Below are 19,585 nucleotides of genomic sequence, written 5' to 3'. Positions count from 1 at the left end.
TGGACTTTCTTCAGAGAGTTGGAATAAATCATGTTAAGATTTGTGTGGAATCAGAAAAGACCCCAAATAGCCAGGGGAGTTTTAAAAAAGAAAAGCATAGCTGGGGGCATCACAATGCCAGATTTCAGGTTCTACTACAAAGCTGTGGTCATCAAGACAGTGTGGTACTGGCACAAAAACAGACACATAGATAATTGGAACAGAATAAAGATCCCAGAAGTGGACCCTCAACTTTATCATCAACTAATATTCGACAAAGGAGGAAAGACTATCCATTGGAAGAAAGACAGTCTCTTCAATAAATGGTGCTGGGAAAATTGGACATCCACATGCAGAAGAATGAAAGTAGACCACTCTCTTTCACCATACACAAAGATAAACTCAAAATGGATGAAATATCTAAATGTGAGACAACATTCCATCAAAATCCTAGAGGAGAACACAGGCAACACCATCTTTGAACTTGGCCACAGTTACTTCTTGCAGGATACATCCATGACGGCAAGAGAAACAAAAGCAAAAATGAACTATTGGGACTTCATCAAGATAAGAAGCTTTTGCACAGAAAAGATACAGTCAACAAAACTAAAAGACAACCCACAGAATGGGAGAAGATATTAGCAAATGACGTATCAGATAAAGAGCTAGTATCCAAGATCTATAAAGAACTTATTCAACTCAACAGCAAAGAAACAAACAATCCAATCATGAAATGGGCAAAAGACAGGAACAGAAATTTCACTGAGGAAGACATAGACGTGGCCATCAAGCACATGAGAAAATGCTCCACATCACTTGCCATCAGGGAAATACCAATCAAAACCACAATGTGATACCACCTCACACCAGTGAGAATGGGGAAAATTAACAAAGCAGGAAACAACAAATGTTGGAGAGGATGTAGAGAAAGGGGAACCCTCTTGCACTGTTGGTGAGAATGTGAACTGGTGCAGCCACTCTGGAAAACTGTGTGGAGGTTCCTCAAAGAGTTAAAAATATATCTGCCCTACAACCCAGCAATTGCACTGCTGGGGATTTACCCCTAAGATACAGATGCAGTGAAACGCCGGGACACCTGCACCCCGATGTTTATAGCAGCAATGCCCACAGTAGCGAAACTGTGGAAGGAGCCTCGGTGTCCATCAAAAGATGAATGGATAAAGAAGATGTGGTCTATGTATACAATGGAATATTATTCAGCCATTACAAACGACAAATACCCATTTTTGCCTGGATGTGGATGGACTTGGAGGGTATCATGCTGAGTGAAATAAGTCAATCGGAGAAGGCCAAACATTATATGGTCTCATTCATTTGAGGAATGTAAAAAATAGTGAAAGGGAATAAAGGGGAAAGTAGAGAAAATGAGTGGGAAATATCAGAGAGGGAGACAGAACATGAAAGACTCCTAACTCTGGGAAATGAACAAGGGGTGATGGAAACGTGGTGGTCGGAGGCTGGCGGTACTGGGTGATGGGGGCACTTGATGGGATGAGCACTGGGTGTTATGCTATATGTTGGCTAATTGAACTCCAATAAAAAAATAATAAAGTCGCAGTAAAAAAAATCCATTTTGATACCCTATGCCTTTTGATTGAAGCAATGAACCCATTTATATCCAGAGTAATTATTAATATATATGAATTCATTGCCATTTTATGTTATATAATGTCGTTGCTTCTGGAAATTTTCTTTGGTTTAGTTTGTATTGCTCTTTGGTTCTATTCTGTGTTGCTCTTGGTCTTTGTTTCTCACTCAAAGAGTCTCCTCTAATATTTCTTGCAGGGCTTATTTAGTGTTCACAAATCCCTTTAGTTTTTATTTGTCTTGGAAACTCTTTACCTCTCCTTCTATTCTAAATGACATCCTTGCTGGATAAAATATTGCTTGCTAAAGATTTTTCCCATTCACAGGTTAACTATATCATTCCACTGTCTTTTGGCTGGCCAAGTTTCTGTGGATAGATCTGCTGTGAATCTGATTTTTCTTCCTTTGTAGTTTAGGGTTCTTTTTTCAGTTGTTGCTTTCAGGATTTTTTCCTTATCTCTGTATTTTTTAAATATAAATTCAATTAGCTAACATATAATACATCATTAGTTTCAGATGTAGTTTTCAGTAATTCATCAGTTGTGTATAACACTCAGTGCTCATCACATTACGTGCCCTCAAAAATGCTCCTTATATCTGTAGTTTGCAAATTTTACTACCATATGTCTTTCTATTCACCTGTTTTCATTGATTTTAATGGGAATTCTCTTTGTCTGCTGGATTTGGATACCTGCTTCCTTCCCAGATTAGGGACGTTTTCAGCTACAATTTGTTCAAAGAAACTTTCTGCTCCATTTTCCCTCTCCGTCTGACATTCCTCTGTTAGGAATGTTATGTTTAATGGAGGCACTGAGTACCATTCATCTACTTCTGTGATCCAATATTTTCCTCCCTCTTCTTTTTGGTTTCATTTGTTTCCATAATTTTATCCTCTTTATCACTTCTTCCTTTCTCTGCTTCTTCCATCCTCGTGATCATTACATACAGTTCATTTTGGATCTCAGCTATAGCATTTTTTATTTTGGCCTGACTAGTTTTTAGTCTTTTGTCTCTGTGATAAGGAACTCCCTGGTGTTTCTATGCTCTTCTCAAGTCCAGCTAGTATCTTTCTAATTATTGCTTTAAATTCTGGTTCAGGCATATTAATTATATCTGTTTGTATTAGATCAGTGGCCAGAACTAATCTTGTTTTCTTTTGGGGTGAATTCCTCCATCTTGGCATCTTGTCTAGGTCTCTGTCTTCTGTGTGTTGTGAAACCCTGTTATGTTTCCTGCTATTGAGAGTAATGGATATACTAAGAAAAGTCCTATACTGTCTAGGGCCTGGCACTTTAAGGAGTGTTTCTGGTGTACACTGAATGTGCTCTGCTGTTTTGTTTTGGCTATTCTTTCCCTCAGGTCAGTCCTCGGCAGAGTTTCTCCTTACCTGCAGTGGAGAGTGTTTTGACCTTGTCCAGTGTGTAGTGAGTTCTAACGAGGTGTGCTCTGCTTTAATTGTTAAAAGAATCTAGATCCCATTTCCCTGAGAGGTAAAGCTTTGCAGCACTCTATGGTCAGTAGACTTGGTGCGTGTAGGAGGTTTGTGGTGGTATTCTGCAGGAGGGACTGTTATTCTGGATCTCAGGCATACTTGTCCTAGTTCAGCAGCAACTGAAGGAAGCTGGGAAAGAGGACAGGACTTGGTCTAAGTAGCTCAAATCTCCATTGTAGATGCTAGATGCTATAATGCACACTTAAGTCTGTCAGTGTTAATGGGCAGGGGGAAAACCACATCAGCCAGCTCTCTTGTCCCCAGACATGGGAGTTCATGCCTACCTATTCAGGAATCCCTCACTGAAGAGCAAACAATCTGCACTTGTGTGTCCCAGGGCCCCTTCAGTTCCCTGCCTCTACCCTGTCTGTGTCTGATCTGTCTGCCCTCCTGGCCATCCAGTGCTTCTGTGTTTTATTTCAGGAACATTGGCTGGGTGTTAAAACTCCAAATTTTAGGGACCTGGTACAGCAGGGACCCATCCTGGTCCTCTAGGGAATGGTTTCACCACACTATGGCTAGTGCTGCTTTGTCCCATAAGGGCAATCACAAGAACCACAGGGGCTTGGAGTTTATGGTCAAGTGCAGCAAAAAGCTGGAATCCAGGTTAGCTGCCCTCAGCAGGTATCTCTGCTCCTATGTTAATGAATGGAGCATCTCAGTGGCACCCATAGGCTTTTTTGTCCCTGGAGAAGCAGAGCCACCTCTACCAAATGCATTCCAAGCATGGGAACTGTCTCTCCCAGTACGATGCAGAGGATCCTCAGACCATGCTGTCTGTTCCTAGGCCTCTGCCTTCCTTCTCCACAGAAGCACCTCTACACCTGCCAGGCTCCACCTGATGTTGCAGACTTTTAAAACTTTAGTTTGAGCTCCACTGCTTAAAAATCTTGTAATAATCATCCCCTCTTCTTTTCCCTATAAGTGGTTTTGGGGAAGTGTTTTTCTTGTACAGTGCCCTGTGCTCTTTTCGCTCTCTCTCTTTCTCTCTCTCTCTCTCTTTCTGATCAAGGTTCCATCCCCTCTGCAGCACTGGCAAATATTTTCTCCTTCAAATCATATCTCTGTATCTCCTACCTTCCATGATGTAGCCTCTTTTCTCCCTCTAGTTGTGCAACTTGTTCTCAGTCCTGAGATGATTTTCCTGAGTGTTCAAAAGGATTTGATGTTTATCTAGCTGTGTTCAAGGGACCAGGCAAGCATAGGGTCCTCCTACTACTCTGGCATCTTAACTCTTCCCCTAGTATCTTTCTTATTAACTCTTTAAATGTTTGGAGGAATTCCTCTGTGAGCCCTCTGTTCCTGGACTTTTGTTTGTTGGGAGTTTTTTGAATATCAATTCAACTTCTTTGCTGGATATTGCTCCATTCAAATTTTCTGTTTCTTCCTCTTTCAGTCTTGGTCATTTTTATGTTTCTAGGAATTTATCCATTTCTTCCAGTTTTTCCAATTTGTTGGTACATAGTTTTTCATAATATTCTCTTATAATGATTTGTATTTATGTGGTGTTGTTCATTATTTCTCCTCTATCATTTGTGATTTTATTTGACTTTTCTCTTTTTTCTTGATATGTCTGGCTAGAGGTTCAATTATATTGATTATTTTCAAATAATCACCTGGTTTCATTGACCTGTTCTGTTTGTTTTCTATGTCATTCATTTCTGCTCTAATCTTTACTATTTCCTTATTTGTTCTGGTTTCAGGCTTTGTTTGTTTTCTTTCTTCTAGATTTTTAACGTGTAAGGTTAGGTATTGACTTGAGAATTTTCTTGTTTTTTGAGGTAGGCCTATATTGCTATAAATTTCCCTCGTAGAAGTGATTTGCTGCATCCCAAAGAGTTTGGACAATTGTGTTTTCATTTTTTTTTTAATTTATTTTTTTATTGGTGTTCAATTTACTAACATACAGAATAACACCCAGTGCCCGTCACCCATTCACTCCCACCCCCCGCCCTCCTCCCCTTCTACCACCCCTAGTTCGTTTCCCAGAGTTAGCAGTCTTTATGTTCTGTCTCCCTTTCTGATATTTCCCACACATTTCTTCTCCCTTCCCTTATTTTCCCTTTCACTATTATTTATATTCCCCAAATGAATGAGAACATATAATGTTTGTCCTTCTCTGACTGACTTACTTCACTCAGCATAATACCCTCCAGTTCCATCCACGTTGAAGCAAATGGTGGGTATTTGTCATTTCTAATAGCTGAGTAATATTCCATTGTATACATAAACCACATCTTCTTTATCCATTCATCTTTCGTTGGACACCGAGGCTCCTTCCACAGTTTGGCTATCGTGGCCATTGCTGCTAGAAACATCGGGGTGCATGTGTCCCGGCGTTTCATTGCATTTGTATCTTTGGGGTAAATCCCCAACAGTGCAATTGCTGGGTCGTAGGGCAGGTATATTTTTAACTCTTTGAGGAACCTCCACACAGTTTTCCAGAGTGGCTGCACCAGTTCACATTCCCACCAACAGTGTAAGAGGGTTCCCTTTTCTCCGCATCCTCTCCAACATTTGTTGTTTCCTGCCTTGTTAATTTTCCCCATTCTCACTGGTGTGAGGTGGTATCTCATTGTAGTTTTCATTTGTATTTCCCTGATGGCAAGTGATGCAGAGCATTTTCTCATATGCATGTTGGCCATGTCTATGTCTTCCTCTGTGAGATTTCTGTTCATGTCTTTTGCCCATTTCATGATTGGATTGTTTGTTTCTTTGGTGTTGAGTTTAATAAGTTCTTTATAGATCTTGGAAACTAGCCCTTTATCTGATATGTCATTTGCAAATATATTCTCCCATTCTGTAGGTTGTCTTTGAGTTTTGTTGACTGTATCCTTTGCTGTGCAAAAGCTTCTTATCTTGATGAAGTCCCAATAGTTCATTTTTGCTTTTGTTTCTTTTGCCTTCGTGGATGTATCTTGCAAGAAGTTACTATGGCCGAGTTCAAAAAGGGTGTTGCCTGTGTTCTTCTCTAGGATTTTGATGGAATCTTGTCTCACATTTAGATCTTTCATCCATTTTGAGTTTATCTTTGTGTATGGTGAAAGAGAGTGGTCTAGTTTCATTCTTCTGCATGTGGATGTCCAATTTTCCCAGCACCATTTATTGAAGAGACTGTCTTTCTTCCAATGGATAGTCTTTCCTCCTTTATCGAATATTAGTTGCCCATAAAGTTCAGGGTCCACTTCTGGATTCTCTATTCTGTTCCACTGATCTATGTGTCTGTTTTTGTGCCAGTACCACACTGTCTTGATGACCACAGCTTTGTAGTACAACTTGAAATCTGGCATTGTGATGCCCCCAGATATGGTTTTCTTTTTTAAAATTCCCCTGGCTATTCGGGGTCTTTTCTGATTCCACACAAATCTTAAAATAATTTGTTCTAACTCTCTGAAGAAAGTCCATGGTATTTTGATAGGGATTGCATTAAACGTGTATATTGCCCTGGGTAACATTGACATTTTCACAATATTAATTCTGCCAATCCATGAGCATGGAATATTTTTCCATCTCTTTGTGTCTTCCTCAATTTCTTTCAGAAGTGTTCTATAGTTTTGAGGGTATAGATCCTTTACATCTTTGGTGAGGTTTATTCCTAGGTATCTTATGCTTTTGGGTGCAATTGTAAATGGGATTGACTCCTTAATTTCTCTTTCTTCAGTCTCATTGTTAGTGTATAGAAACGCCACTGATTTCTGGGCATTGATTTTGTATCCTGCCACGCTACCAAATTGCTGTATGAGTTCTAGCAATCTTGGGGTGGAGACTTTTGGGTTTTCTATGTAGAGTATCATGTCATCGGCGAAGAGGGAGAGTTTGACTTCTTCTTTGCCAATTTGAATGCCTTTAATGTCTTTTTGTTGTCTGATTGCTGAGGCTAGGACTTCCAGTACTATGTTGACTAGCAGTGGTGAGAGTGGACATCCCTGTCTTGTTCCTGATCTTAGGGGAAAGGCTCCCAGTGCTTCCCCATTGAGAATGATATTTGCTGTGGGCTTTTCGTAGATGGCTTTTAAGATGTCGAGGAATGTTCCCTCTATCCCTACACTCTGAAGAGTTTTGATCAAGAATGGATGCTGTATTTTGTCAAATGCTTTCTCTGCATCCAATGAGAGGATCATATGGTTCTTGGTTTTTCTCTTGCTGATATGATGAATCACATTGATTGTTTTACGGGTGTTGAACCAGCCTTGTGTCCCAGGGATAAATCCTACTTGGTCATGGTGAATAATTTTCTTAATGTACTGTTGGATCCTATTGGCCAGTATCTTGTTGAGAATTTTTGCATCCATGTTCATCAGGGATATTGGTCTGTAATTCTCCTTTTTGGCGGGGTCTTTGTCTGGCTTTGGAATTAAGGTGATGCTGGCTTCATAGAACGAATTTGGAAGTACTCCATCTCTTTCTATCTTTCCAAACAGCTTTAGGAGAATAGGTATGATTTCTTCTTTAAACGTTTGATAAAATTCTCCTGGGAAGCCATCTGGCCCTGGACTCTTGTGTCTTGGGAGGTTTTTGATGACTGCTTCAATTTCCTCCCTGGTTATTGGCCTGTTCAGGTTTTCTATTTCTTCCTGTTCCAGTTTTGGTAGTTTGTGGCTTTCCAGGAATGCGTCCATTTCTTCTAGATTGCTTAATTTATTGGCGTATAGCTGTTCATAATATGTTTTTAAAATCGTTTGTATTTCCTTGGTGTTGGTAGTGATCTCTCCTTTCTCATTCATGATTTTATTAATTTGAGTCTTCTCTCTCTTCTTTTTAATAAGGCTGGCTAATGGTTTATCTATCTTATTAATTCTTTCAAAGAACCAACTCCTGGTTCTGTTGATCTGTTCCACAGTTCTTCTGGTCTCGATTTCGTTGAGTTCTGCTCGAATCTTTATTAACTCCCTTCTTCTCTTGGGTGTAGGATCTATTTGCTGTTTTTTCTCTAGCTCCTTTATGTGTAAGGTTAGCTTTTGTATTTTAGTTCTTTCCAGTTTTTGAATGGATGCTTGTATTGCCATGTATTTCCCCCTTAGGACTGCTTTTGCTGCATCCCAAAGATTTTGAACGGTTGTATCTTCATTCTCATTAGTTTCCATGAATCTTTTTAATTCTTCCTTAATTTCCTGGTTGACCCTTTTATCTTTTAGCAGGATGGTCCTTAACCTCCATGTGTTTGAGGTCCTTCCAAACTTCTTGTTGTGATTTAGTTCTAATTTCAAGGCATTATGGTCCGAGAATATGCAGGGGACAATCCCAATCTTTTGGTATCGGTTCAGACCCGATTTGTGACCCAATATGTGGTCTATTCTGGAGAAAGTTCCATGTGCGCTTGAGAAGAATGTGTATTCGGTTGAGTTTGGATGTAAAGTTCTGTAGATATCTGTGAAATCCATCTGGTCCAGTGTATCATTTAAAGCTCTCGTTTCTTTGGAGATGTTTTGCTTAGAAGACCTATCGAGTATAGAAAGAGCTAGATTGAAGTCACCAAGTATAAGTGTATTATTATCTAAGTATTTCTTCACTTTGGTTAATAATTGATTTATATATTTGGCAGCTCCCACATTCGGAGCATATATATTGAGGATTGTTAAGTCCTCTTGTTGAATAGATCCTTTAAGTATGATATAGTGTCCCTCTTCATCTCTCACTACAGTCTTTGGGGTAAATTTTAGTTTATCTGATATAAGGATGGCTACCCCTGCTTTCTTTTGAGGACCATTCGAATGGTAAATGGTTCTCCAACCTTTTATTTTCAGGCTGTAGGTGTCCTTCTGTCTAAAATGAGTCTCTTGTAGACAGCAAATAGATGGGTCCTGCTTTTTTATCCAGTCTGAAACCCTGCGCCTTTTGATGGGGTCATTAAGCCCGTTCACATTCAGAGTTACTATTGAGAGATATGAGTTTAGTGTCATCATGATATCTATTCAGTCTTTGTTTTTGTGGACTGTTCCACTGAACTTCTTCTTAAAGGGGAATTTTAAGAGTCCCCCTTAAAATTTCTTGCAGAGCTGGTTTGGAGGTCACATATTCTTTTAGTTGCTGCCTGTCTTGGAAGCTCTTTATCTCTCCTTCCATTTTGAATGAGAGCCTTGCTGGATAAAGTATTCTTGGTTGCATGTTCTTCTCATTTAGGACCCTGAATATATCCTGCCAGCCCTTTCTGGCCTGCCAGGTCTCTGTGGAGAGGTCTGCTGTTACCCTAATACTCCTCCCCATAAAAGTCAGGGATTTCTTGTCTCTTGCTGCTTTAAGGATCTTCTCCTTATCTTTGGAATTTGCAAGCTTCACAATTAAATGTCGAGGTGTTGAACGGTTTTTATTGATTTTAGGGGGGGATCTCTCTATTTCCTGGATCTGAATGCCTGTTTCCCTTCCCAGATTAGGAAAGTTTTCAGCTAGAATTTGTTCAAATACATATTCTGGCCCTCTGTCCCTTTCGGCGCCCTCGGGAACCCCAATTAAACGTAGGTTTTTCTTCCTCAGGCTGTCGTTTATTTCCCTTAATCTATCTTCATGGTCTTTTAATTGTTTGTCTCTTTTTTCCTCAGTTTCCCTCTTTGCTATCAACTTGTCTTCTAGGTCACTCACTCGTTCTTCCACCTCGTTAACCCTCGTCGTTAGGACTTCTAGTTTGGATTGCATCTCATTCAATTGATTTTTAATTTCTGCCTGATTAGCTCTAAATTCTGCAGTCATGAAGTCTCTTGAGTCCTTTATACTTTTTTCTAGAGCCACCAGTAGCTGTATAATAGTGCTTCTGAATTGGCTTTCTGACATTGAATTGTAATCCAGATTTTGTAACTCTGTGGGAGAGAGGACTGTTTCTGATTCTTTCTTTTGAGGTGAGGTTTTCCTTCTAGTCATTTTGCTCAGTGCAGAGTGGCCAAAAGCAAATTGTATTGGGAAAAAGAGAAAAAGAGAGGAGAGAAAGAAGGAAAGAAAAGAGAAAGAGAAAAAAAAGGGAAGAAAAGAAAAAAAAAACGAGAAAAAAAAAGAAGAAAAAGAGAAAGAAAAAGAAAGGAGAAAAAAAGGGGGTGGGGGAAGGAAACAAATCAAAAAGCAAAACAAAACAAAAACAAAAACAAAAAAAAAAAAAAAAAAAAAAGAACCACAGGGGAGTATCTTCTGATTCTGTGTTCTTTAAGTCCCTTGGCTTCTCCTGGAAGTTGTCAGTCTAGCTGATCTTCTGGGGGAGGGGCCTGTTGTGCTGATTTTCAGGTGTTAGCAGTTGGGGGAGCTGCTGTGCCCCTGCCTGGTGCAGGGCTCAGTGGGGGTTGTTTACCCCGTGAGGCCGCAGGAGGAACAGCCCCAGTGGCGGGGCAGCTCTGGAAACCTGGATTCAGCTCCGGAGCTCTCCGTCTGCAGGGCCTGGAGGCTCCGGGGCGGGGCCGCTGATCTGCTCAGCTCGGGGCAGGAGCGTCCTTGCTGTCCTGGGCCCTCCCGGTCTCTGCCTGTCCCGGAGGAGGCGGGATCCTGGGCTGTGTCCCGGCGCCCTGTGCTCCGGAGCCTGCGCTGGTGGATTCGCGCTCCCGGGCCGCGCAGCCCCCTCCGCGGAGCCGCCGCCCGAGCCCCTCCGAGCTGCTCCTGGAACCGCGCAGCCCCCTCCGCACGGAGCCTCTTCCTCTGCCCGAGCCCCTCCGAGCTGCTCCCGGGGCCGCGCAGCCCCCTCCACGGAGCCGCCCCCGAGCCCCTCCGAGCTGCTCCGGTCCCGCCGTGCGCGCTGCAGCCCTTAGGGAGCTCGGCGCACTCTCCTGGGCGCGCAGTTGCTCTGTTACTGTCCCCGGGAGCCCGAGGGCATCCCTGCCCTCCTGGGTCCTGCTCCAACTCCCCGAGAGCCCCTTTCCGCCCGGGAAGGTTGGTGCAGCTCCTGCTCCTCCGGGACGGGGCTCTCCTGTCCTGGGGACACTCGCCCCGGCCTCAGCCCGGCTCCTCGCGGGGCCCCTCCCCGTTGGAGGCCTTTGTTTCTTTATTTCTTTTTCCCCGTCTTCCTACCTTGATAGAAGCGCGAACTCTTCTCACTGTTGCATTCCAGCTGGTCTCTCTTTAAATCTCAGGCCGAATTCATAGATTTTCAGGATAATTTGAAGGTTTTCTAGGTAGTTTGGTGGAGACAGGTGATTTGGGGACCCTACTCTTCCGCCATCTTGCTCCTCCCCCTGTGTTTTCATTTTTATATACATTTTATTTCTTCTTTTATTTCCTGGTTGACCCATTCATTGTTTAGTGGTATGTTACTTGATCTCCATATATTTATGCTCTTTCCATAGTTTTTCTTGTAGTTTCATAGCATTGTGATCAGAAATGATTGCATGGTATTTCTTTGATATTCTTGGATTTCTTGAGGTTTGTTTTGTGACCTATTCTGGATAATGTTCCTTGTGCACTTGAAAATAATGTCTATTCTACTGTTTTAGAATGGCATGTTCTGAATATATCTGTTAAGTCCTTCTATTCCAGTTTGTCATTCAAAACCATTGTTTCTTGTTGATCTTCTGTTCAGATGATCTGTCGATTGCTATAAAAGGGGTGTTAAAGTCCCCTACCATTATTGTATTATTATCAATTAGCTCCCTTATGTTTGTTATTAATTTTTTTATGTATATGGGTGCTCTCATATTGGGTGCATTAATATTTACAATTGTTTTATGTTCTTGTTGGATTTTCCTCTTTATTATTATGTAGTGTCCTTTTTTGTCTTTTGTTCAAGTGTTTGTTTTAATATCTAGTTTATCCAACATAAATATTGCTACTACAGCTTTCTTTTGACATCCATTTGCATGATAGATATTCCTTAGTCCCCTCACTTTCAATATGCAGTTGTCTTTAAATCTAAATTGAGTCTATGCTGGTAGGCAGCATATAAATGGGTCTTGTTTATTTATCCATTCTGTCACCTTATTTTTTTTACTGGGGCATTTAATCCATTTATATTCAAAACAATCATTAATAGATATGTGTTCGTTGTCATTTTATTATTTATTATGTGGTTATTTCTGAAGGTTTTCTCTGATCCTTTCTTTTCTCTCTTCCATGTTTTGCTGGATTTCTTTAGTGGTGTATTTGGATTTCTTTCTCTCTGCTCTTTGCATATTTATTAGTTTCTTCAGTGTATGGGTACCATTAAGTTTGTATATAACCATTTCTGCATATAGCAGTTTGTATGAAGCTGTTGGTTATTTAAATTTGAACTCATTCTTTACTCGTTTCACCATCTTTGAGGTAAATTTTGTCACATTTTGCATCCATTCTTTTGTGAGTTCCTTGACTTCTTTTTTACAGAAGTATTCATTTTTATTGCTTTTGTGTTGCCTACTTTCAGACAGTCACTTGTAGTGCCATACTGTGTAGTCTTCTGTTCCCCAAGGCCTGGCACATCTTGAAGTGTCTCTGATGTGTTTTGCATGTGCATTGCTGTTTTATCTCGGCTGCTTTATCCTTCAGGCCAATAGTTTCAGAGGCTCTCTTTGCCTGTTGTGGGAAAATATTTGGCCTCTGGGATGAATGTGGCATTTTAACTAAGTGTACTCTGGTCTGCTTGTGAAATGAGAGTTGTCATCACCATGCCTGGATCCTAGGCTCTGCAAATCTCCTGAGTTGGGGGACAGGGTATGAGCAAGAATTTGTGCCTGTCTTCTAGGGAAGGGGGCCTACAGTGCTGGGACTGAAGCAGGAAAGACTGAGAGGGGACATTTTCTGGAGCATGGGGCCTTGGTTTAGACTAGTTAAGCAGTGAGCATTTGTGCTGGGCTTGTTCTTGTAGGTTGCCCTGTGCTTATGCTGAAGAGTAGGTGTGGGAAATGGCTCCAGCCAGTTCCCTTTGTTACCAGAGGGTCTCTTCCATGAACACTGCCTTTGTGGGATGTACTTCAAAATGAGCAAATATCCTTCCTAGTGTTCAGTAAAGTTTCCCTCTTTTCTTCATACTCTTCCCTTACTTCTCTCAACTCCCTATATATTCTGTGCATGAGAAGAAAAAACAGTCACTGTTTCCATGCTCTATTTCCATGAGTTATTTTCCTGCCTTCTTCCCAAGAGCAGTACAATGCCATCCAGACTCTATCCCAGCCAAGCCCACTGACCTTTAAAACCACAGACTTTAAGTTCCATTGGCTGACAGAAGTCACAAAATTCAGTTCCTCTCACTTTCTAAGACAATTGCTATCTGTGCACTCCCTGTGACTTTGTCTGTCTCTCACCCTCCTCCATGACTGTTGCTCCCTCCCCACTTCAGCAACCACAATCTGTTTCTCTCCCAAACCACATCTCCACCCTTCCTACTTTCTTTGATGTGGCCTCTTCTCTACCTTTAGTTGTGGAATTTGTTCTGATAATCTTCAGGTCAATTCCTTGTGTATTTAGAATGATTTGATAATTATCTAGTTGTATCCATGGTACAAGGAGAGCCTAGGGTCTTCCTACTCCACCGCCATCTTCCAACAATCTATATCAAATCTACAAACATTAACAATAATTATTTAACATCATCCAATATCTAGCCAAATTTTCCCAATGATCTCATAAATGTGTCACCATTATCTTCCCTCTTTCTTTATGGTCCCTTTGAATGCAGTCTTATTCCGCTTTCATTGAGGAGCTAGTTAATTCTCCAAAATAGCTCTGCACATGTCATTCCCCTCTTTGAAACAATTATATTTTATCACATAGCCTTTCTTCAAACTCAACTTTCTATCATATTCCAAATATGCAAAAGTAAAGGATAGTTTTATTCTGTGTCAGAGGTGCATTACTAAACATTTCTCATAATTCAAAACTAATTTCTTATAATTCAAAACTAAATTCTCATTTCTCATAATTTAAAACTCTTCTAACTCAAATCTAATCATGATAGAGAATGAGATCTTGTTTTGTCAACTGGCTAAAGTAACACCACTATTTGTAAGACCATTTTCAGGGTCCAGTGTGTTGTTTGGCAATGACATACACAGTTCACAGTATCATAGACCTTTATATTAATGGATTTTTTACGAAATTTTTAATTAGGTTGCAGTTTTGTGAGGTTTTTTTTCAGACATAAAAAGGATGGTTTATTAGTCATTTCGCAGCAGGTAGCATGAACTTCTTTGCAGTGGTTAGCCTCAGTCCCCAAGTCTCAGGCTAGTGATAAGAAGCACTGCAGATGTATGATATGCGAACAATGGGTTTTGTGTTTTGTGGGTTTTTAAAAACATATATTACCTCTAAATTGATCATTTAATTCATACTTTTTAATTTAAAAGTTGGATATTTCGGCTTTGCATATAGTACAACTGATAATACTGTATCAGTATTCTCTAAGCATATTGTCTGTTGTTATATCTCTGCAGACAGGAATATCTCTTATCCCTTCTCTGCCTGAGAATTCCCATCAACTCTCTAAGATCCATATATAATAGCTCTTCCTCACTGAAACCCTCTCTCTTGTTTAGACAGAATGAATTATTCCCTTTTCTTTTTCTAAAATGCCTTACTTACATGTCTGCTTCATCACTTATTATGGCATGACTTTTAAGCTATTCACATTATTCTATCATTATAATTAGTATGTTAGTATGCACTTCATGAGTAGACACTTACATTTGCCCTCACAGAGCTTAGCATAATACATTTATATTAAGAAAATATTGACTTTAAGTAATCTTGCAGGATTATTATAAAGATTAAATGAAATAATTTGTATCAATTGCCTGATACAGTGCCTGGTACTAGTGTTAAGTAAAGTTTCCCTTCTTTTTTCCTCATACTCCTGCCTCATTTCTCTCAACTCCCTATATATTCTGTTCATAAGAAGAAAATACAGATTTCTTGCTTTCATTGTTCACATGTCTCTTCTTCAGGGTATTGATTATTTTCCACCTTTCATTTATTTACTTATTTAAGGTCACTGGCTCTATTCATATCAGAAATCCTCCAAAGTCAGCAAAAAGAGAGAAGATGACATCTCCACCATTCCCGGATGCCAGTCCTATGGAGAACCCAGCACTCATTGCTGACATCAAGATTGAGCCCCCAGAAGAACTTCTGGCTAATGATTTCAATCTGCCCCAGGTGGAACCAGTTGACCTCTCTTTTCACAAGCCCAAGGCTCCTCTCCAGCCTGCCAGCATGCTGCAAGCTCCAGTACATCCCCCCAAGCCACAGCCTGCTCTCCAGACACTTGTAGTGTCCACTTCAACATCTGACACAAGCATATCAGCAAATACCCCTACTGTTTTGACTCCAGGCTCTATCCTGGCCTCCTCTCAGAGCACTGGTGGCCAGCATATCTTACATGTGATCCATACTATCCCCTCAGTCAGGCTGCCAAATAAATCGGGTGGCCTGAAGACCATCCCAGTAGTGATACAGTCACTGCCCATGGTGTTTACTACTTTGCCTGCAGATGGGGGCCCTGCAGCCATTACAATCCCACTCATTGGAGCAGATGGCAAAAATGCTGGATCAGGTAAGCATCAGTTTGCCTCTTTCCTGGATATTACCTTCCTCCATTTATTCTCTTTTAGGATTATCCTATCTCCTATCTCTTTTCACTCCCTCTATTCTTGCACACAGCTTCAAGAGTAACTATTTATAAATAATGTTTTTATCATGTCTCTTCAGTGCTTAAGAATGTACAGTGATGCTCTTTTGTTTAGTACATGCTTCTCAAATTAGGGTGTACATATTTTCGAGTGAAATACTATGTATCTTCCTGGAACCTGTATGTTGTTTGATAATAAGTAATTTAAAATATTTTATATTTTAAAAATATGATTTTATTAGGGAAAATGTACAATTTGAATAGACTTTTAAGATAAAACACAAATTCCAAAAATAGTTTTAAGCTTATTAAGGTACACACCCTAGGACTTTCTAGGAAAATGTGTTTGTCTATGTCATTAGGAATGCTTTTGTGGAAAACTTGAGAATATTTCTAGTTCTACATATGTAGCCAGCCTTAGCAACTCCCTCTCCCAGTACCATATCTTTTCTCTTCCCTACAGGTAAAATAGTGTTCTTTGAAATATTGCCATCTTCCCTGTGCTCCCTTCAACTTCGCATCTATAACTTTGCATTTTACTTTTTTATTTGCCTGTGTTACAAGTGTATGGGCATTCTTCCCAACTAAATTGTAAATTCCTCAAGGACAAAACTATCTTTTTTTCCCTTTGTGCATCTTCAGAGAACTTAACACAGTGGTAGTTAATAGTTGTCTTGCAACAAATAATTTGATGAACAAACTTGAAAATCTGTACAGGAGAGAGTTCAAATGCTGTAATCTTCCTTATTATTTAATCTTAGAAATAAGTTCAAAATTCAGAAAAGAATAAATTAAGTCCCCTTTTCACCACTATCTCCCAGCCACCCACTTCCTATCATGGAGATGTATCTATTTTAGTTTGTAATTGAAAATGATCAAAGAAAATCATATGGCCTCTGAAGTGGTTCAAAATATTTAGCTTCACCAAAGCTATAGAATTGCAATCAGTTTTGGATGTTGTGCCTTAGGAAGGACATTGGGAAGTTGGAGTATAATCAGAAGAGAAAATCAGGATAGTGAGACATTTCAAACACATGTCAAACAAGGAGCTCATAAATATTTAGCATGAATTAAAAAGACCAAAAAGGAGATATATGGGTGGAAATGACTAAAAATCAGATCTTAGCTCAGTATAGAAAAATAATTTTAATAGTTGTCTGTCTTTGAAATTCAATACATTGTAATCATTCCATCACCAAATGTAGGAGACTGAAAAACTGAGACTCTGTAGTGTTTTTCTGAATAAAAATACCAATCTGCTAGTGGTTAATTGTGGTAATAAGTGTGTTTATAGCAGTCTTGTTTTTGAGATTCCCCTGAAAGGGTTAATTAAAATTTCGGTATCAGTTGTCATATGGGAAGAGAGAGACAAACAAAAAAGGAAATGGGAAAATAAAATTCCCTGAGAATTTGCTGATATCAAGGTAGTGATAGCATCAAGCAATGATTTGATAGGGCTTTGAATTGCTATCATAATATCCATCAGTCAACTAGAGCACTCTAAATAAACAAAATAAATTTTAAACATTTCAATGTAATTTTAAACTAAAACCATTTTAGCCCAATAGTCTCTAAAATGGTATGTTTACACCTCGGTTGGGAGGTGAGGGAGTAAGGAATGTATACAAAACAATAGCACAAGAAGAAAGTGTCAACATTTCTATTCCTGTTCTCTCACCCTTTGCATGTTCCTTTTGTTTTTCATAATGTACACAAAATTTTAGTATGCTAGTACATTTGTAGCATACGTGCACACATACAGAGACACACATACATATTGAGATGTATGCTTAAAACTTTTTAGTGAGTGATACACAATCAGTGTATGGAGGCAAATGTACTAGCCAAATATTCCACACCACCCCCTGCCTTATTGCTACCTTTAAGTTTCTTCTATATAGAAAATTTTAAGCTTTAACTAGATCTAGAAGACTGGTGCCCATTGGGTCAAACTCAAAAACTGAGTTTTGTTAGGGATCTGAAACATCAGTGGTTGATAATAAATATTTGAGGGCTTCTCCCAAAATAGGTTGAAGGGAAGGATGTCAACATGTATCAAGTACCTACTAGCTACTAGGTATGCATTTCATCTCATTGGCTCATTTCCATTTAGGGACACAAAAGCCAAAGGAGATGTTTCCATCTCTGAGGTGAACCTAGGCATTAATCTTCAGACAGCCAGCAAACTATTCAGAAAGTTCAGCTCAACAAATACACATTGAGTCTGACTTTTTGGGAGACCCTTGTTTTAGGGGTTGGAGATAGTTAAATCATACCCAAACCCTATCCTATTTAATTCATTATCCTAGAGAAGCTCTTTCCAGTGAGCTCATTCCAGGAGCATAAGAATGCTCCTTATTATCTTTCTCTCAAAGGAATTTTAGCTATGTTAAAAATTGTAAATGTTCTTTTCTTCCTTCCATACAAATGTACTTCTTTCATCTTTGCTTTTTATCTATTTCTCTATCTTGCTGCTACTTCTTATTGTGTGCCAAACTGGGAATCCTGAGAATGATTGCAGAGGTACATATATTTGTAGCCCACACTGCTCTTTTTCTTTGCTTTTAGTGAAAGTTGACCCCACCTCCATGTCTTCACTGGATATCCCAAGTGACAGTGAGGAGAGTACAATTGAGAGTGGATCTTCGGCTTTACAGGGTATTCAGGGACTGCAGCAAGAGTGAGTACTTTTGTCTTTACTTCGGATCTGTCTGTATATGTGTGTGTGTGTGTGTGTGTGTGTGTGTGTGTCTGGTAAAAGTGGAACAAAGTCTCAGATACAATAGTAAACATTTAAGGATAACAAAATATAGGTAAATTGCCTTCCTGGCAAAGGCATGAGTTTGAATGAACACATGTGCATGGACATGCATGTTATAGCAGAGTTATATACCAATTGTCTAGACCACCAATTTTGCTCTTGAAAAATCTATAAATTTCCCATAAAGTACAGTTGCATATTGTTTCTCTCTGTAAGTTTATAGCACCCTTATCTTCCAATGTTAAGACTAATTAGATAGTTGTCATGCATTTTAAGAACCATGTAATATGAAAAAATACATTTATATAAACACAAAAATGAGTCTTGTTAGAGTGAAATGCTCACACTGGGAACAGAAATCACCCAAGGAAGCATTACCACCTCCTGGAACCTGCACTTACTGAGAATGGCCTACTTGAGGGAATTGCTTGAACTATTTCAATTATTTCTTTTCTTGAAGGCCTACTCTTAAATTGGCATAAATTAAATGCATATATGAAGTGATCCGCTGTATTCAAGTCCATTTATTTAGCTTCCATGGTAAAATCATTTTTTGGTCCTCTCTTTCTTTGCTCAGACCATCAGCAATGACCCAAATGCAGGGAGAAGAGTCTCTTGAGTTGAAGAGAAGACGGATTCACCAATGTGATTTTGCAGGATGCAGCAAAGTGTACACCAAAAGCTCCCACCTGAAAGCCCACCGCAGAATCCATACAGGTCTGCATACTTCCACCTCATCACCAACACACACACACACACACACACACACACACACTCAGAGAGAGAGAGAAAGAGAGAGAGACTGTGAGAGATAGGAAGAGAGGAAAATCTTGAAACAAAGACTGATTCATTTATACTCATGGACACAAGCTTCGTTAATGGATTACCCTTATGTCTTGTTCCTACTCAAGTGTAGCTTTTTAAAAAACCAGCCTAGGAAAACACTAAGTCTTGTGTCTTTCGAATAGGAATTATCCCCATTTAACACTCATGGGTCTTTCTAATCAGGAAGTTATAACACTTATACTAAGATTAAGCATCTAAGACATATACTAAGACTAAGACATCACTCCTTCCCTTGTTACCAGAGCCCCACAGGTTTTACCGAGTATGGAAAAGCACAAAGGCAATTTAAATTAAGTGAAATTAAAGCAGGATTTTGGAGCTAAACATAATCCACCAACCTGTAACACACCTTTGTTCACTAGGGGAAAATGTGCATATTAAAAATAATGTTAAG

General features: G+C 39.7%; 1 protein-coding gene across 1 annotated transcript in view; it reads left to right on the top strand.

Annotated features, from left to right (window-relative positions):
• KLF8 (KLF transcription factor 8) overlaps positions 1-19,585 on the top strand; it is a 340,994-nt gene that overhangs the window by 288,487 nt on the left and 32,922 nt on the right. The window contains exons 3-5 of the mRNA XM_072815549.1: positions 14,945-15,509; positions 18,153-18,264; positions 18,923-19,062. Coding sequence (XP_072671650.1) covers positions 14,945-15,509; positions 18,153-18,264; positions 18,923-19,062 — 817 coding nt within the window. The remainder of the gene's footprint in view (positions 1-14,944; positions 15,510-18,152; positions 18,265-18,922; positions 19,063-19,585) is intronic.

Source organism: Canis lupus, chromosome X (genome assembly GCF_048164855.1).
Source record: "Canis lupus baileyi chromosome X, mCanLup2.hap1, whole genome shotgun sequence".
Taxonomy (NCBI): Eukaryota; Metazoa; Chordata; class Mammalia; order Carnivora; family Canidae; genus Canis; species Canis lupus.
Note: the sequence above shows the minus strand (reverse complement) of the source record. Positions and strands in the feature narration are given on the sequence as shown.